Raw genomic sequence first — 15,067 nt, forward strand, 5'->3', positions numbered from 1 at the left:
CTGTATCTGTTTCCCCTTCTCTCCCTGTGCTGGTGTGCTCTGTATCTGTTTCCCCTTCTTTCCCTGTGCTGGTGTTCTCTGTATCTGTTTCCCCTTCTTTCCCTATGCTGGTGTGCTCTGTATCTGTTTCCCCTTCTTTCCCTATGCTGGTGTGCTCTGTATCTGTTTCCCCTTCTTTCCCTGTGCTGGTGTGCTCTGTATCTGTTTCCCCTTCTCTCCCTATGCTGGTGTGCTCTGAGTCTGTTTCCCCTTCTTTCCCTGTGCTGGTGTGCTCTGTGTCTGCATGTATCTGCACACTTGCATGCCATACACATGCATAACTTGGTTTTGATTTTTACCAAGGGTTCGCCTAAGATGTCAATGGCAGAACTAGCTTCTCTCAAGGCCTTCTCTGTCAAGGGCTCTGGTTCCCCTGAGACACCCCGTCTCCGGACGTCACTGCTGTCTGCGTCTTTCATTTCGGGCTCGGTGGATGCTTCCCCCAGTTGCTTCCGAGTAATGGGAAGAGGCCGTTCATCGTAGGGCACGGCGTCCACCTGGAGGTATGCAGAGGTGAGCAGAGTGCTGGGGGTGGGTGCTCTGCTGGGGTGTCTCCTCACAGACTGCCGGGCGAGAGCTCTAAAGGAGTCAGTCTGCTAAGCACCAGGTTAGAATAATTCCTACAAGTGGGCTGTAACTGGAAAAAATTGATGAAGCCTTCCATTCCTGTCAGACTCATCCAGACATGGAGCAGCAGCACTGCCACCTCAGAAGTCAGCTCAGACACACACTAGTCACCTGCAGCCACTCCAGTTCGGCTGACACAGAGGACAGGAGGAAGGGTCAACCCATTATTTTTCAGACTAGTGTCTGTTGACATACTCTTACTGCATTGCATAGAGCAATAAACATGCTTCTCCTTAGGGGCCCAGTGAGGGAAGTTGTAACAAGCCTTCTCTGTGGTGCTCCTTGGTGAGGCAGCTGCCAACCCAGCCTTCAGTCCTCAGCACCTAAATCACCAGGTGCTGCTCTTGGTGCCCACACAGCAGGGAAGATGGACCTTCTGCCCTCACAGCCCCATTCTGTCAGAGACAAAGGCACAGAATTGAAGAGGCAAGGACACAGCAGGGTGAGAGCGGAGAGGGAGCACACGGTGCTGAGAGAGCGGGTGAGTGCACACGTGAGTGAAATCACTGTGTGAATCCCTGAGACACATGGAAGGCTAGGCACAAGGACATCGGGACCCTAAGATGGACACGTGGGTCAAGGCCCCTTTTGTAGAGGCCTGGTGGGGCAGTCAGCACAGGGATCTGATCTGCTTTTGCGGCTGCTGCAGAGGCTGGAGTGTATGACTAAGTTGGTCCAGCTGACTGAAGTGAGGATCCATGGGCAAAAGGTGCTGCCGTGACAGCAGGCAGCCCAGAGACAAGGAGCCGGGGAGTCACGTGATGGGAGGAAATCTGCTGTGGGAACTCCTTCAGCCAACAGCCTTTAAGATACTGGACCACTTGGGGCATGGTCAAATACACTATATATACAGATATAAAATATGTGCGGCCCCTTGGCTGCTGGATTCGGCTCCTGTGCCCCACTCACGTAGAAGACTGATGGCTTGTGAGTCTACCCCCAGACAAAGAGACCTTTATCGTACTCCATTCTGGGCTAGTGTGGGGCTTTATTATAATCAGCAACAGAAATCAGGTTGCTAATGACAATACTGTGCTCCCAAGTCAAACTAGTCCTGAAACCTGCAGGACCTACTGTGTTCCCAGCTAGAACAGTCAATAAAAAGCCCAGCTTGACTCAGGTTTCCTGTTACCAAGCTGTTCTAAGAGGCATGGTGACCACAGGTACATGACTGAGGTGTCATCTGGAAAAGTATGGATAGGGAATTTACCCGTTTATTTTGAGACAGGATCTCACTCTTATTGCCTTGGATGTCCTGGTCCTTGCTATGTAGTCCAAGCTGACCTGGCAGCAATGCTGCCTCAGCTTCTTGAGCACTCCAGGAATCGGCATTTTACACATGCTCTCTTATTCCTTGAAGCAATGCTTGAAGTAGATGTAAAGACCTTGTGAGCCCACAGATGACATGGTAGACCCAGAGGGCCCGACAGGCCAGGTGACAGATGTGCCTCTCAAGGGACGTGGCCAATGGACTATGCTTGCTTGTGCTCTGCTCTAGCCAGCATCTCAGGTCCCTTCTGGACTCGGGGAGGAGGGCTGGCCTTGGAGGCAGGCACGTACCTATGCCTTGGGATTAGTACCCAGTCCAACCCAGGTCCTCAGCGATGCAGCTGATAGCAGTCAAGCTGGCGTGGGATAACTTACATGGCTCCTAGGTACAGGGCCTGCGGCAGGTGGGGACTGGTCCACTGCTGAATGTCGAGGAGATGATGCCGAGGGATATGCCAAGGGCTTTTCCTGGAGCGCAGGGCCTGCAAATGTGCCTTCTGTTTCCAGCTCTTCCATGCGCGGCAGTGAGGACGCTGCCTTCCAGTGCTGGGGACTGCTGGGAGATGCAAGGGGCTGGAGGGGCAAAACGAAGGGCCTCTGCATCTGGAGGAAAGATGGACAAGGGGCCATGACCACTGCAGGTCATCTGAAGGACAAGAGGTCATAACCACTGCAGGTCATCTGAAGGACAAGGGGCCATGACCACTGCAGATCATCTGAAGGACAAGGGGCCATGACCACTGCAGGTCATCTGAAGGACAAGGGGCCACGACCACTGCAGGTCATCTGAAGGACAAGGGGCCACGACCACTGCAGGTCATCTGAAGGACAAGGGGCCACGACCACTGCAGGTCATCTGAAGGACAAGGGGCCACGACCACTGCAGGTCATCTGAAGGACAAGGGGCCACGACCACTGCAGGTCATCTGAAGGACAAGGGGCCACGACCACTGTAGGTCATCTGAAGGACAAGGGGCCATGACCACTGCAGGTCATCTGAAGGAAGCTGTGCTGAGCACACAATGGCCTATTGGTTAGTCACAGGACCATGGCATCACCTCAGCTGTCTCTGCCACAGTTACAGCGCAGATCACAGCAGCCCCAAATACCTGACAGCCTGAGCATGCGTGCTTGGGCATGATTACAAACATACTTGTGCTAGAAGCACAACAGTAGGCAGGTGGCACTTGGGCAGGACTCTGGGTTCAGAACTGGTCTATGCTATTCACAGCTGGTCAAGTGACTCTTCACAATCCAAACAGGCAGGGCTGACGGATGGCACACTGTGATTCTCACTGATCTATGTTTTACTTGCCAGGAAGGCAGAGGTAGATATAGAGCCGGCAGTACCAGCCTGAGACCAGCAGCCTGGAGGGTGGGACTGGTGAGAACTGGCAGTCTGTATGCACACCAAGCCTGCCCCCATCTGCATTCAGCATCTGCCTGATGAACCGTAAGGTTATGGATCTTGCTAGAAGTCTGTCTCCACTCACTTAGACTACTCAGGGGGTTTACACCTGAGGGCATGTGGCGCAGGTACCATACTCTATACAATATGGTGACTGGGCTGGAGGGGTCCCTGAAAAGTGACAGTGCCTTGATCTTCCAGCCCTGGGCTCCCTCTCCTCATCTTCTACGTGAACTCTAGAAGATCCCATCCCAGCAGAAACCTGCTGACTGCATGTGGCACGGAACAGCTGCTTTAGCCCACACATTCACAGAGCCCGAGCACAACTCTGGTTAGCCCTTCACTCTCTCCCACTTGCCCCTACCCTGTGGCCCATTCTGACCTCTGGCTCGCCCTGCAGGAGGCCGTGCAGCTCCAGCTGTTCGTACACCTGGGCACGGTAGCGTGCCATCTGCTGCTTCTTCTCTTTAGCCAGATCATAGTCTTCCTTCTCCACTGCACAGCGCTTCTCCACCTCGAAGCGCCCCAGGCGCTCACCGACCTTCTGTAAGTCAGCGATAGCTTGCTTCAGTTTCTTTGCGTGATCATAGCGCTCCTTCTTGACAGCATCCCGTTTCTTTTCATCCAGCCTGCGAATGATCTGTGCAACTTCGGGGTCTTGGTACATGTCAAACGCCAAGTCATCGAGTGGAGAGATATAGTCAGATCTCCTAAGGAGAGAAGACGACCTCAGTCAGGAGAGTCAGGAGTCATGCTGCACACAAAGGTGAAAAGGTCTCCTATGTGAGGGAGTACAGCCTCAGCTGGTCAGGCTGCAGCCATGAACTATTTGGGGTTCTTGCTCCTGGTGCTTGACCGAGCTGTATGTCAGGCCAAACCACAGATAAACTTAGCATCCATGACCACGTGATTATGCCACTATTCTTAAAATTTACAGCATGGTAGTGATGAACTTCACTTTGCGGTCACAAAGTACAGCAATAGCATTGCTGGGACCACTGCAGACTCAGGACCAGCTCAAGGTCTCACAGCAGCTGCACTGGCTGCATCAAGTAAACCAAACACAAGCTGTGACCTGGGTATTTTACATAGAGGTAAAGTCTAATTAGATATTATTTGTCACAAAGACTTTAGTTGGAAAACTTTAATAATAAGTTCAAGTGGGACTTGGGCACACACCACATTTAAAAATCCCCAGGTTCCTTTCTGCCACTCCATGCCCTTTGCCTGGCAGCCCAGTGACTGTGAGGGACAGCTGCAGCGGCTCTGGTCATTCCTTCCATCAAGTAGTGTTAGGGTTGATATAACAGAAATGCTGCCCCACACGGCACATTATTAACTCTCAACACTAAGCTTGCAACTCTACATCACTTGGCCACGATGTCCCAGAAATAATATAAAGGTTTTATTTTTAAAAACCTTACCAGAAAAAAGGGAAAAAAAGTTCCATGTTGCCATAGTCAGAATTTGCAGGGCAGGAGCACACTCACTTTTATGCAGCACCCCAGGGAGGGTCAGGTTCTCACACCATGAATCTCAGCACCGACACTCAACTCCACAGAGTCCTGGGGGCCAGACAGGTCAGGCCAGGCACAGCCTGCTCTACCACCGAAGCTGGAAGCGCTGCTGGAGCATGCCATTGCTGCTGTGGCTGCTGGTGGGCTCAGGCTTTGGGGAGGCAGAAACCAAGGGGTGGCTACCAGGAAGGAGCTGACTAGCGATGACACTGAGAGCTGAGGCACGGTGGGCAGCTGCATCACTGTTCTCAGGCATCCGCGCTAACACCCGAACACTCTGAATGGCAGCAGTACAGGCGTGCAGGACATGCAGTCACCTTAATCTCGGCTTCCTGCTCTCACCTGACCTAGGCCTCATGGAGACCCCAAACCCTCTGGAATGACCAAGGTGTTATGAGCTGTCTTGTGAAGGAATGGGGAAAGGTCTTACCCGGCAAAAGTTCCTTCTAGGGCTGGGTCCTCATTGTGGGGACTGTGGCCAAGGTAATGGTCAATCAGCTTCTCTCTAGAGGTCTTTGGGGACAAAACATCTTCTTAGACTCTCAGCAAACAAAGGACAAAACAAACCTTAATTTTACAACTGTTTAACAGAGAGGTGCCAGTAAGACTCAGTGGCCCTAGTTTTCTGGACAGGCAGCTAAAATCCTTGAGGAAAGTTTTGAGGCCTTCTTAATTGATACATTTTGTGTGTGTGTGTGTGTGTGTGTGTGTGTGTGTGTGTGATGAGAATTAATGATTCCCCCTCCCACAGAAATTCCCTTTACTTTAGGAACTAAACTTCTCATACTTACAATATTGCTTTCATCACCAAAATCTGCAGGGTCTCCAATGATATTTATTGCAACCAAAGCCACCTAAGAAATAGTTAAATCAGCAGAAATCAAGCATTGATGGAGGTGGGTCTTGTGTCTATCTGTTGCTTTTACTGGTTAATTAATAAAGAAACTGCTTGGCCTTTGATAGGACAAAAAATTAGGTAGGTAGAGTAGACAGAACAGAATGCTGGGAGAAAGAAGCCGAGTCAGTGAGTCACCATGATTCTCCCACTCCAGACAGACGCAGGTTAAGATCTTTCCTGGTAAGCTAGCTCGTGGTGCTACACAAAATATTAAAAATGGGTTAGATCAATATGTAAGAGCTAGCCAATAAGAGGCTGGAACTAATGGGCCAGGCAGTGTTTAAAAGAATACAGTTTCCGTGTAATTATTTCGGGGCATAAGCTAGCCATGCGGGCAGCCGGGTGCCAGGAACGTAGCCTGCCACTCCTATTACAACAAAGTATGAAGTGTTTGAGATGCCTTAAGCCCTTGAACCATATCTTGCCCATGTTGTTATCAGGTAGGAGGGTGTGTGATGACAGTAAGGGACATGCTGATGTAGAGAACTGTGACGTGCTCAACAGATAACAACAACTGCTCTTCTCATGCTCAACCAAGTTGCTATGGCTTATAGGTTTCTAAAACAGTAACCACTAACCTAGACTTTTAGCAGTCTCCCAATAAGAGGTCTCTACCCACATTACCCCAGACGAGGAAAAGAAACTAAATTGACACAGCCCAGCTAACCCAGGTGCTTCACCTCTCGCCTTGGCAGGGAAGTCGCTCTCCTTCCCACCCATCACTGTGGTCCAGGTTCCTAACCAGTTCCTAGCAGTTGAGCATTTCACAACTTATTCACCTGCCACAACAATGTGACCTGTTGGCTTTCTCCTACTCCTCTTGGAGAGGCAGCAAGGGGTACAAATGTGCGTGCAAACAAGATTGTTCTGGGCACACATGATCTCCTTTGTCAGGGTGGGATTGAGTTCTACCAAACACTCTACCACTGAGCTACACAGGCTGTCCCTAGCGCTGGGCTACACAGGCTGTCCCTAGCGCTGGGCTACACAGGCTGTCCCTAGCGCTTTGGCTGGCTTTTGGGAACATATTCCTCATATTGGTTGCCTTGCCCAGCCTTAGTACAAAGGCAGGTGCTTAGTCCTACCGCAACTCCATATGCCACGCTTTGCTGATACCCATGGGAGGCCTTCCCCTTCCGGAGCAGAAATAGAGGAGTGGACTGGGGGGCGGGGGTGGAGGGGAGATGGAGGGAGGGAATGAAGGAGAGGAGGGAGGAGAAACTGAGGTTGGGATGTAAAGTAAATAAATAATTGATTAAATTTTAAGTAAGGAAGGAAGGAAGGCAGGCAGGCAGGCAGAGCCTCTGGAGCAGCTGGAGTAGTGGCGGGCGGGCAAGCAGCTTCCCTGGCCTTGGACAGTCCAGACGGGTTATCTGCTTCATTCTGCCAGAACAGCTGCCAGTCAAAGTCACACACGCTGTCAGCTAAGGAAAATACGAGGTAGGAACCGTGGAAGCGATTTTACCACAGCGGTGTCAAGCTACTGCATACAACTGAAGCGCAAACCCCAGGAACCATTCTTGTACTCTCTTTCATCTGAGTCTGGTCCAATCAGAGGCTCTTGTGTGCCCCATGACTACATGCCAGAGTTAACATATGGGAGAGTCTGGCTTCAGAGAGCAACAGCTGCTCACACAACTGCTCCCAGGAGGGTGTAGGTACGAGGACACCTGAGCAGTCTGTTCATGGAGGTGTGTGGTAAGGGGGTAGAGGGTGTGGGGTGTGCTGTGGTGTCAGGACAAAGCCTCACACACACACACATACACACACACCTTACCTGATTATATATGTTGTACTTGTTGGCGTGGTTTTGGTGAAAGATCAGCTTAAGAAACTGCCCCACAGCATCCACGTAAACAGACTTGAGTTCCCGGGCTTTGCAGCCTGTCTTTTCGTTGTCACACAGAGAGACATAGCTAGAAGGAAGTCACACCTGATGAACTGTCCACAAAGATGTTCCACTCCCATTGAACCCCACAGATACGGTAACCCTGCCTGTTAAGCATATGAATCCCAGGCATGTGTTGGGAAGATCACAAAGGGCTGAGAGGGACAACCCACAAAGCTGTCAGGTTGAGGGCACCCCCGTGCACCGAGTCTCATTCTCACCCCAGTCTGCGGAAGCGCTCTGCTTGGTACGGCACCAGGTACTCAGGCAAGCTTTCACTGATGTAGAACTCAACCTTACTGGAGATCATGTACTGGTGAGCGAGGAGCTGCAGTTTCCTTATCCGACACCTCTCCACCATCTGGAGAACAATCTCTTGTGGAAACTGGCAGAATCTGAAAGCAAACATAGCCTTGGGTTTCTGAGAAACATCTGTAGTTTCCTGTTGGTCCACTTCCAGGCAGGGGAGTGTGAGGCGCGCATTCTGGATGTGGGGTAGCATCCACCTGACTAGAAGACTGTGCTGCCCCTCCCTTCCAAAGCCTGGACCTAAGGCTGACTGGCTCTGCTGGCCACCTGCAAACCTAACTTCAGGCTGCTAAGACTAAAGGCTACAGTGGCCTTCGGGTTAATCAGGAGATAAATCAGCCATTCTTCTGGGGCTGTACCAGTAGGCCAGGCAGAGCCAAAGGTTTCCCCACAGGAACCTGAGTCCTTAAGTGAAGTGTCTGCTTACAACACACAGGCTGTCAACAAACAGCAGGGGACTTCCAGGCGCAGGCTGAGCTGAGTGTTTAACTACACACTGCATGAGCACCAAGCAAGACTTGGCTAGAGCACAGCTTCTGTCAGCAAGGAACCTACACAGCCAGGCACAGCCGTGACTCAGCAGTACAGTACGCTGAAAGGACAGCACTGACACACGCTAGCCAGCAGGCACTGTGGGCACATGGAACAAAGGGAGCTCTGAAGAACAGGGCAGTCAGGGAAGGCCCCTCCCTTCACAGGTCTCAACATTATTGCCTGGTGACCTGTGTGTGCACGCGCGCTCATGTGTTATCATTGCTGGCCAGGTCCTTCTTCCACAACCCATTAAGAAAACCCATCAACACGGTGGGGCTCCTTTGGGGTTCTTCAAGAGTAGAGCCACTTCCCCCCACCAGGTGGAGCACAGTTAGCCTGGGTGCCACTAACACATCAGCCCTGTGTTCACCTCCCAGTTCTGACTTCTTCAACTCAGGGTAAGTGCTCTCCCACTGAACCACCCACTTATAAAATACACAGACAGGGACAGACTGCTTTGCCTCGAATAACAACAGCTCAGTGGGTGAAGGTGCCTGCTGCCAATCCCTGGGATCCATACAATGATAAAGAACTGAGTCCTTCAAGTTGACCTCTGCAGTGGCATTTCATTTGTATTCTGATAAATAAAGCCTGCCTGAAGATCAGAGAGTAGAACAGCCACACTGGTCAGCCTCACAGACCAGGCAGTGGTGACACACATCTTTAATCCTAGTAGTCACAATAGTTGTCATAGAAACCAGGCAGTGCATGCTTTTAATCTCAGTGGTGCACGCCTTTAATCCCAGCCCTAGAGAGGATTATAAAACGGGAGGAGACAGCTCTCAGACACAGTCTCATTCTGAGATTCTGGAGGCAGGATCGCCATTTCTGACTGAGGTTAAGGTAAAAGCCAGTGGCTGACTACTTTGCTTTTTGGATCTTCAGGTTGAAGCCCAATTTCTCTCTGAGTTCTTATTAATCGTGCTTCAGACCTGACCTCCGATCTCCACACACATTGAGAGACATGCAAGGACATGCACATTAATAAATGTGGAAAAAAACCTGAAAACTGAGACTATGCAGGCTGCAGTCATCAGCTCTGGAGATTTGAAGCCTGGATCCCAAGGCTCTGAGAAAGACATGGCAGGAACTTCCCCCATCCCATAAGTAGCACCCTATACCCAGTTCCACCAGAACCCTGAGCAAGCTTTCTGAACCACTCCTGACAGGACCCTTTGTCCATCTTGGTGACACTTGGGGATACTTTCTCTTGACTCCTGCAACACATTTGACCTCAGGTAAATCAGGAGACTCCTGGGCCAAACCTTGTGTGTCCGGTGGTTGCGGTACACAACCCTTTCCTTTGGTATCCTCTGGAAGCATGGTACTAACATGGATACAATTAAGAATTTAAAGGAAAACCACGCCAAGGACAAAAGTACCATGCTGGGGTGACTCGCATAATCACTGTTACAAAGTAGCTCTGTGTGTCTACTTAAGAACCTATGAGCTTCATGGACTCCACTAGCATGGCAGACACAGCTAATGCTAAGATCTCTGCAGAGGGAAATGCAGAAGGCAGAGAGTGGAAGCTTTGCCCTTAGCAACTGGAGGGGAAGCAGGACCACAGAAATGGGGAGCTCGGGAGAAAAGAGGGTGTGGCTAGGAGCATGAACCTGCACCCCTCAGTGGGGACAACATGCCTGGGAGGGAGTGGACCAGGAAGTTCAACACTGTCAGCTCCAGCAGGTTCTGCTCTGTCCCCTCTGCTTGACTCTTCCAGTCTCCCAGAGCTCAGGCACGGAGGAGGGGTCCTGCTTACCTGACACCTACAGCTCCAGCAAGCGCCTCTCTACCCTACCTGTTTGACTTTTCCAGTTCCCGGGAGCTCAGGCATGGGGGGAGGGAGTCATGCTTACTGGGTCCCCTCAGACATTCCAAGAGGAAAATGCACTTTAATTTTAGTGATTTTAATTTAGTTTTCACTGAAATACACCATGTACCCAACTAGAAATGCATTTCGTGTTTTTAGATCGAGAGGCACCAACCCTACCAGGTATTCAGACCCAGAGATGTGCTCTAAGCCCCGCCCTTCAGGCCAGCCTTACTTTGGTGACCTCCAGCCACTGACAGTCGGTGCATGGATCATTAGTTCCCGAGCACTGAAGCCATCTTCATGTCCAGAAGAGCTGACCACTACAAATCCAATCTTGTGGGGCATTCTGCACACATGGGCTGTTCAGAAGATCAGGGAAGAGTTCTGAGAAGGGATTCAACTAGGTTAGATGATGTGTTAGCTCACGTCATACAAGGTAAGCCACAGAGTACTCAGACTGGCCCATCACTCCAAAAAGGTTAGTTTGTCTACAAAACATTTTAAAATGGATGTTCTAATTCTACTTAACACACCATTTAAGCTATCTTGATTTTCCTGAGAGTCTGACCTGTGCTGCGGCTGAGTTACATCCTCACTAATGATCAGAGTCTGCCTTTGTTGTGTGTGAAAGTTACCTCACTGGGGTTTCTGCAGATGTGATCAAATTAAAATGATACCCTACTGGGGAATCCATGTGGCTGGTGCACTTGGAGAAGAGGAAAAGGATCTGGGGTGAGTACCACTAAGAGACAATGCCCACCTAGCATACAGAAGGCTAGGTGTGGACTTCATCTCCAGAACCCATCCCCCACAAAACAATCCCTAAAAAACACACACAAGAAACACACGCAAGAAGTGGAGGCTCAGACATACTCGGGGGGGTGGGGGTGGTGCCACATACTGAGAGACTGGAGCCACTCAGTTAATGCTAAGGCTGGTACTGGAAACCACCAGGAGTGAGAAAAGGCAGAAGAACCCAGACTTCAGAGATGCTTGTCCCTGCTGCCACCTCAATGCCAGCTCTGAAATTCCTAAGCCATCCTGCTTGTCACACTCTCATGGTAAAACCAAAGCTTTTGGTAGGATAAGAAGTCTTTCGGTATTATTAAGGAAACAAACAACTAGCAATGATTAGGAAGGGCACCTAATCGTTAGTGTAAACATGCAGCCCTACGGAATGCAGGATGCACAGATGCACTGGTGAAATCGTGAGCACAGTTTAGTGTAAACGTGCAGCCCTACGGAATGCAGGACGCACAGATGCACTGGTGCAATCATGAGCACAGTTTAGTGTAAACGTGCAGCCCTAAGGAATGCAGGACGCACAGATGCACTGGTACAGATGTGAGCACAATTGAGTTGGGAGCCTGACTCAGGACATTTAAAAGTGTTATCTGTGAACAAGATGGACCAGGACCATCTATTGGCTCCCAGATCCTCAGAAGATGTGGAAAACCACCCAGCGATGTCTCGTAGGACACATTGCTGGGCCACCTGCCCTTGCCCTCCAGATGGACACAAGCAGTTGTCATTTTCCCCCTGAACCTAGACAATCAAGCTAGGCCAGAAGCAGGGGCAGCTCTCCCAGTCCTAGTGAAGAAGGAGTGTCACTGCTTATACTAACAGAAAGTCTGCTGGAAGCCAAGTCAAGGGGAGACATGGTCAAACTTGAAGGAGCTTGAAGAGGAAAAACTGGCTGAATGATTCTTTCAGTATGATTTTTTGGTGAACTGACCTGTGCCCACCACCGTCACCTGGAGGGCGCGTGCTGACCTGTGTCCTAGCTCACCACTGTCACTTGGAGGACGTGTGCTGTCATGTCTGCTTTGCTGCTTGGCACGCATGCTCTTCATGCTGGAACACAGCACAGAGTCAGCGATGGGCTGGTGACTCTGCACTCCCCTCTGGCCCTGGTTGGGACCTGTTACACTTTCCTAGGCTCAGACAGTCCGAGAATTCCACATCCATGCACAGTGACGGTTCATGGATGGGAACACACATATGTGTTGCCCAGAGGGAACAGGTGACACTCAATCCCAGGATTATACTGAGGCCACAGCAGAGGAGCTCTCTCCCCAGAGAGACTCCTAACACAAGAGTCCAGGGCTACTGAGGCCACCAGGAGAGGAGGCCCTGCCCAAGTGAAGCTAACCTTGGGCTGGAGCAGCAACGTCAGAGAGCAACACACGGGCATGGCTACTTCTCAGTTATCAAACCAATCAAATACTTGCTAAGTAGACAACTGTTGGTGAAATAAATCATCATCAGAAAAAACAACAATCCTCCTAATACAGGAAAAAGAAAAGCATTGGAGGTTTCTTGGAATAAGATGCATCACTGAAATACTCTGTAGGCAGTGCTATCCAAAGTACCCCGCAGAAGGCCTGGCTCACGTGAATATGCCTGATGTAAAATTCAGAGCTTTTGCTTACTTTCATGGGATTTGAAAAGGACCATTTCAAGGATCAGTGCCAGTCTGATGCTTGCTGGTGTGTTTTGTTTTGTTTTTGGAATGTATGCACTAAACTACTAAAGCCAGCACAGCAAGTCACCATTAAAGGTGCTCCACTGAGTTCCCTGTGTCTGATGCAGCAGAGCGGAGGAAACTGACCCAGAACACAATCAAGAGTGGTTCATACGCATAGCTGGGTGACTTAACATGCGTCTCCTCTGACTGTGAGACCACATTCCCAGAACATGCGTCTCCTCTGACTGGGAGACCACACTCCCAGAACATGCGTCTCCTCTGACTGTGAGACCACACTCCCAGAACATGCGTCTCCTCTGACTGTGAGACCACACTCCCAGAACATGCGTCTCCTCTGACTGTGAGACTACACTCCCAGAACATGCGTCTCCTCTGACTGGGAGACCACACTCCTAGGTCACTCAGGTCCCCAAGCCTGGAGCTCCTCTCAGGCACTACACTCCCCTTCAACACCCACGGAAGCATGTAAAGTCTTACTGCATTCAGTCATTTCCACTGCCTTGGCTCTTCTGTTCCACGCATGTTCCTACCAGACAACATTCCTTACACCCAACTTCAGTTACCTCTATTCAGGTCTTAATTCCAAAGCCCTCTGTGGCCTCCATCTAGGAATTAAAATGCTGCTTCTGTTCTGATACCTCGTTTCCCCCATTCTTACCTCTTATCTTGAAATTTGTTATTTTTGAGACAGAGTCTCAATATTTAGCTTCGACTAGCCTAGAACTCAGTATGTAGACTGCACTGGCCTCAAACTCACAGAGATCCTCTTGCCTTGGCACGCAAAGTACTGAGATTAAAGGCATGTGCCATTATGTCTCAGCGTGTTGTGAATTTTAGAAGGATCCAAACACTTAGAGGTATACCCCTGGCTCTGACTCCTTCAATTATTTGACCATCTTCAAGGGCCTGGCCTATGGCCGGTTGTGGTTGCACACACTTTTAATCCCGGCACTTGGAAGGAGGATCTCTGAGTTTGAGGTCAGCATGGTCTATGTAGGAGTAACAGGGCTATATAGTGAGACAGTTTTAGACAGAGAGAGAGAGAGAGCGAGCGCAGACAGGCCAGATTTCTACCTTGACAACAGTTTTACTCAGTTGGGTCTGCATCTCTGGTCTTAACTAGCACCTTCTGGGGTGCACCGAGACTTACAAACAGAATGTTAAAGGCAGATACAAGTGTGTCCCCAATAAAACCAGAACAAATAACTGGTACTGAAGACCCTGGCAAAAGGGCTGTGGGGCAGTGTGGGCGAAACACCCGGAACTCAATACAAAACAATCCACCTGCAGGAGACTTCCACTCCCTACTCCTCCCCTTTGCCCCAATCATCAGGAGCCTCTGAACGTGCTCGTGGCTCCACAAAACACACCACGGAAACATCTGGTCACCAGAATAGGTGGTGTCCCAGCTGTCCCCAGGGCAGCCATAGCCAACAGTGTCAGGTGACATTTGCCCTAATATTGCTTATAAACTGTAACTAGGCACAAACTCTTATATTTTTGGTTGCGACCCTTCCCTTTAAAGCCATCTCTCTAGCCCTAAGTACAAAAACAATGTAGCAACTTCAAACATTTTGTTACAAAGAAATAAAAAAAAAATGTTTCTAGTTTTCTTTTCAAGAAACGCAAATGTTACAATATTAAGTGTTGATTTGGGACCGATTAATCTTAAGGATTGAAAGTGTTTTTAGGGAATCTTTAAGCTTAAAAAACATCTCAAACCAAACCCAACTACGAAACAAACCCCGCAAACAACACTCATCAAAGTGTCTGGCTTACCAGGGGCCAGAGCTACAGTCTTCAGCCTCTTGGTAACTGGTTCTGCTCAGTAACGCATCCAAAAGAGGACAAGGCGGGGCTGGAGCCGAATTCCCGACACGAAGGCCGAGATGCGCTACCTAGAGGCCTTGAGCAGGCAGCGGCCACGTCCCTCCACGGCCAGATGTCTTCCGCATCGGTGCCGCTGAGGAACAAGGCCGCGCGGGGTCACAGGGCGCCGCGGAGACGAGCAGGAGGGACGCTGCCGCGATGCCGGCCCCCGCTCGCTTCGGAGGGGCCTCGCCTCGGTCCGGCCGCCCCCACCCCGGGCCACTGAGGCGAGGGCAGCGGAGGAGCAGCCCGGGCCTCCTCTGCCCAGCGCCCGGGCCGCAGCCACGCTCCCATGGCAACCAGGCCGGCCCGCGCTGTACGCCTGCGCGGCCGTCCGCAGGCGCCTGCGCGCGCAGCCACGCCTCGCCGGTTCCGGCTGGGGAAAGGTCCTGCAGACGGACGTTT

General features: G+C 50.7%; 1 protein-coding gene across 3 annotated transcripts in view; it reads right to left on the minus strand.

The window, feature by feature from the left end:
* Positions 1-14,965, minus strand: part of Cep104 (centrosomal protein 104) — a 34,133-nt gene extending 19,168 nt beyond the window's left edge. The window contains exons 1-9 of one of the 3 annotated variants that reach the window (XR_009058010.1): positions 14,573-14,965; positions 10,538-10,689; positions 7,868-8,041; positions 7,536-7,674; positions 5,652-5,714; positions 5,291-5,373; positions 3,726-4,053; positions 2,311-2,538; positions 339-536 (exon numbers count right to left, since the gene is read on the minus strand). Coding sequence is in view for 2 of the 3 variants with exons in the window: in XM_057785083.1 (XP_057641066.1) it covers positions 339-536; positions 2,311-2,538; positions 3,726-4,053; positions 5,291-5,373; positions 5,652-5,714; positions 7,536-7,674; positions 7,868-8,041; positions 10,538-10,650 (1,326 nt within the window). In the remaining variant the exon portion in view is untranslated. The remainder of the gene's footprint in view (positions 1-338; positions 537-2,310; positions 2,539-3,725; positions 4,054-5,290; positions 5,374-5,651; positions 5,715-7,535; positions 7,675-7,867; positions 8,042-10,537; positions 10,690-14,572) is intronic. The other 2 variants (XM_057785083.1, XM_057785082.1) reach the window with 2 other exon arrangements.
* Between the last annotated feature and the right edge of the window lie 102 nt (positions 14,966-15,067).

This window comes from Chionomys nivalis, chromosome 11 (genome assembly GCF_950005125.1).
Source record: "Chionomys nivalis chromosome 11, mChiNiv1.1, whole genome shotgun sequence".
Classification (NCBI taxonomy): Eukaryota; Metazoa; Chordata; class Mammalia; order Rodentia; family Cricetidae; genus Chionomys; species Chionomys nivalis.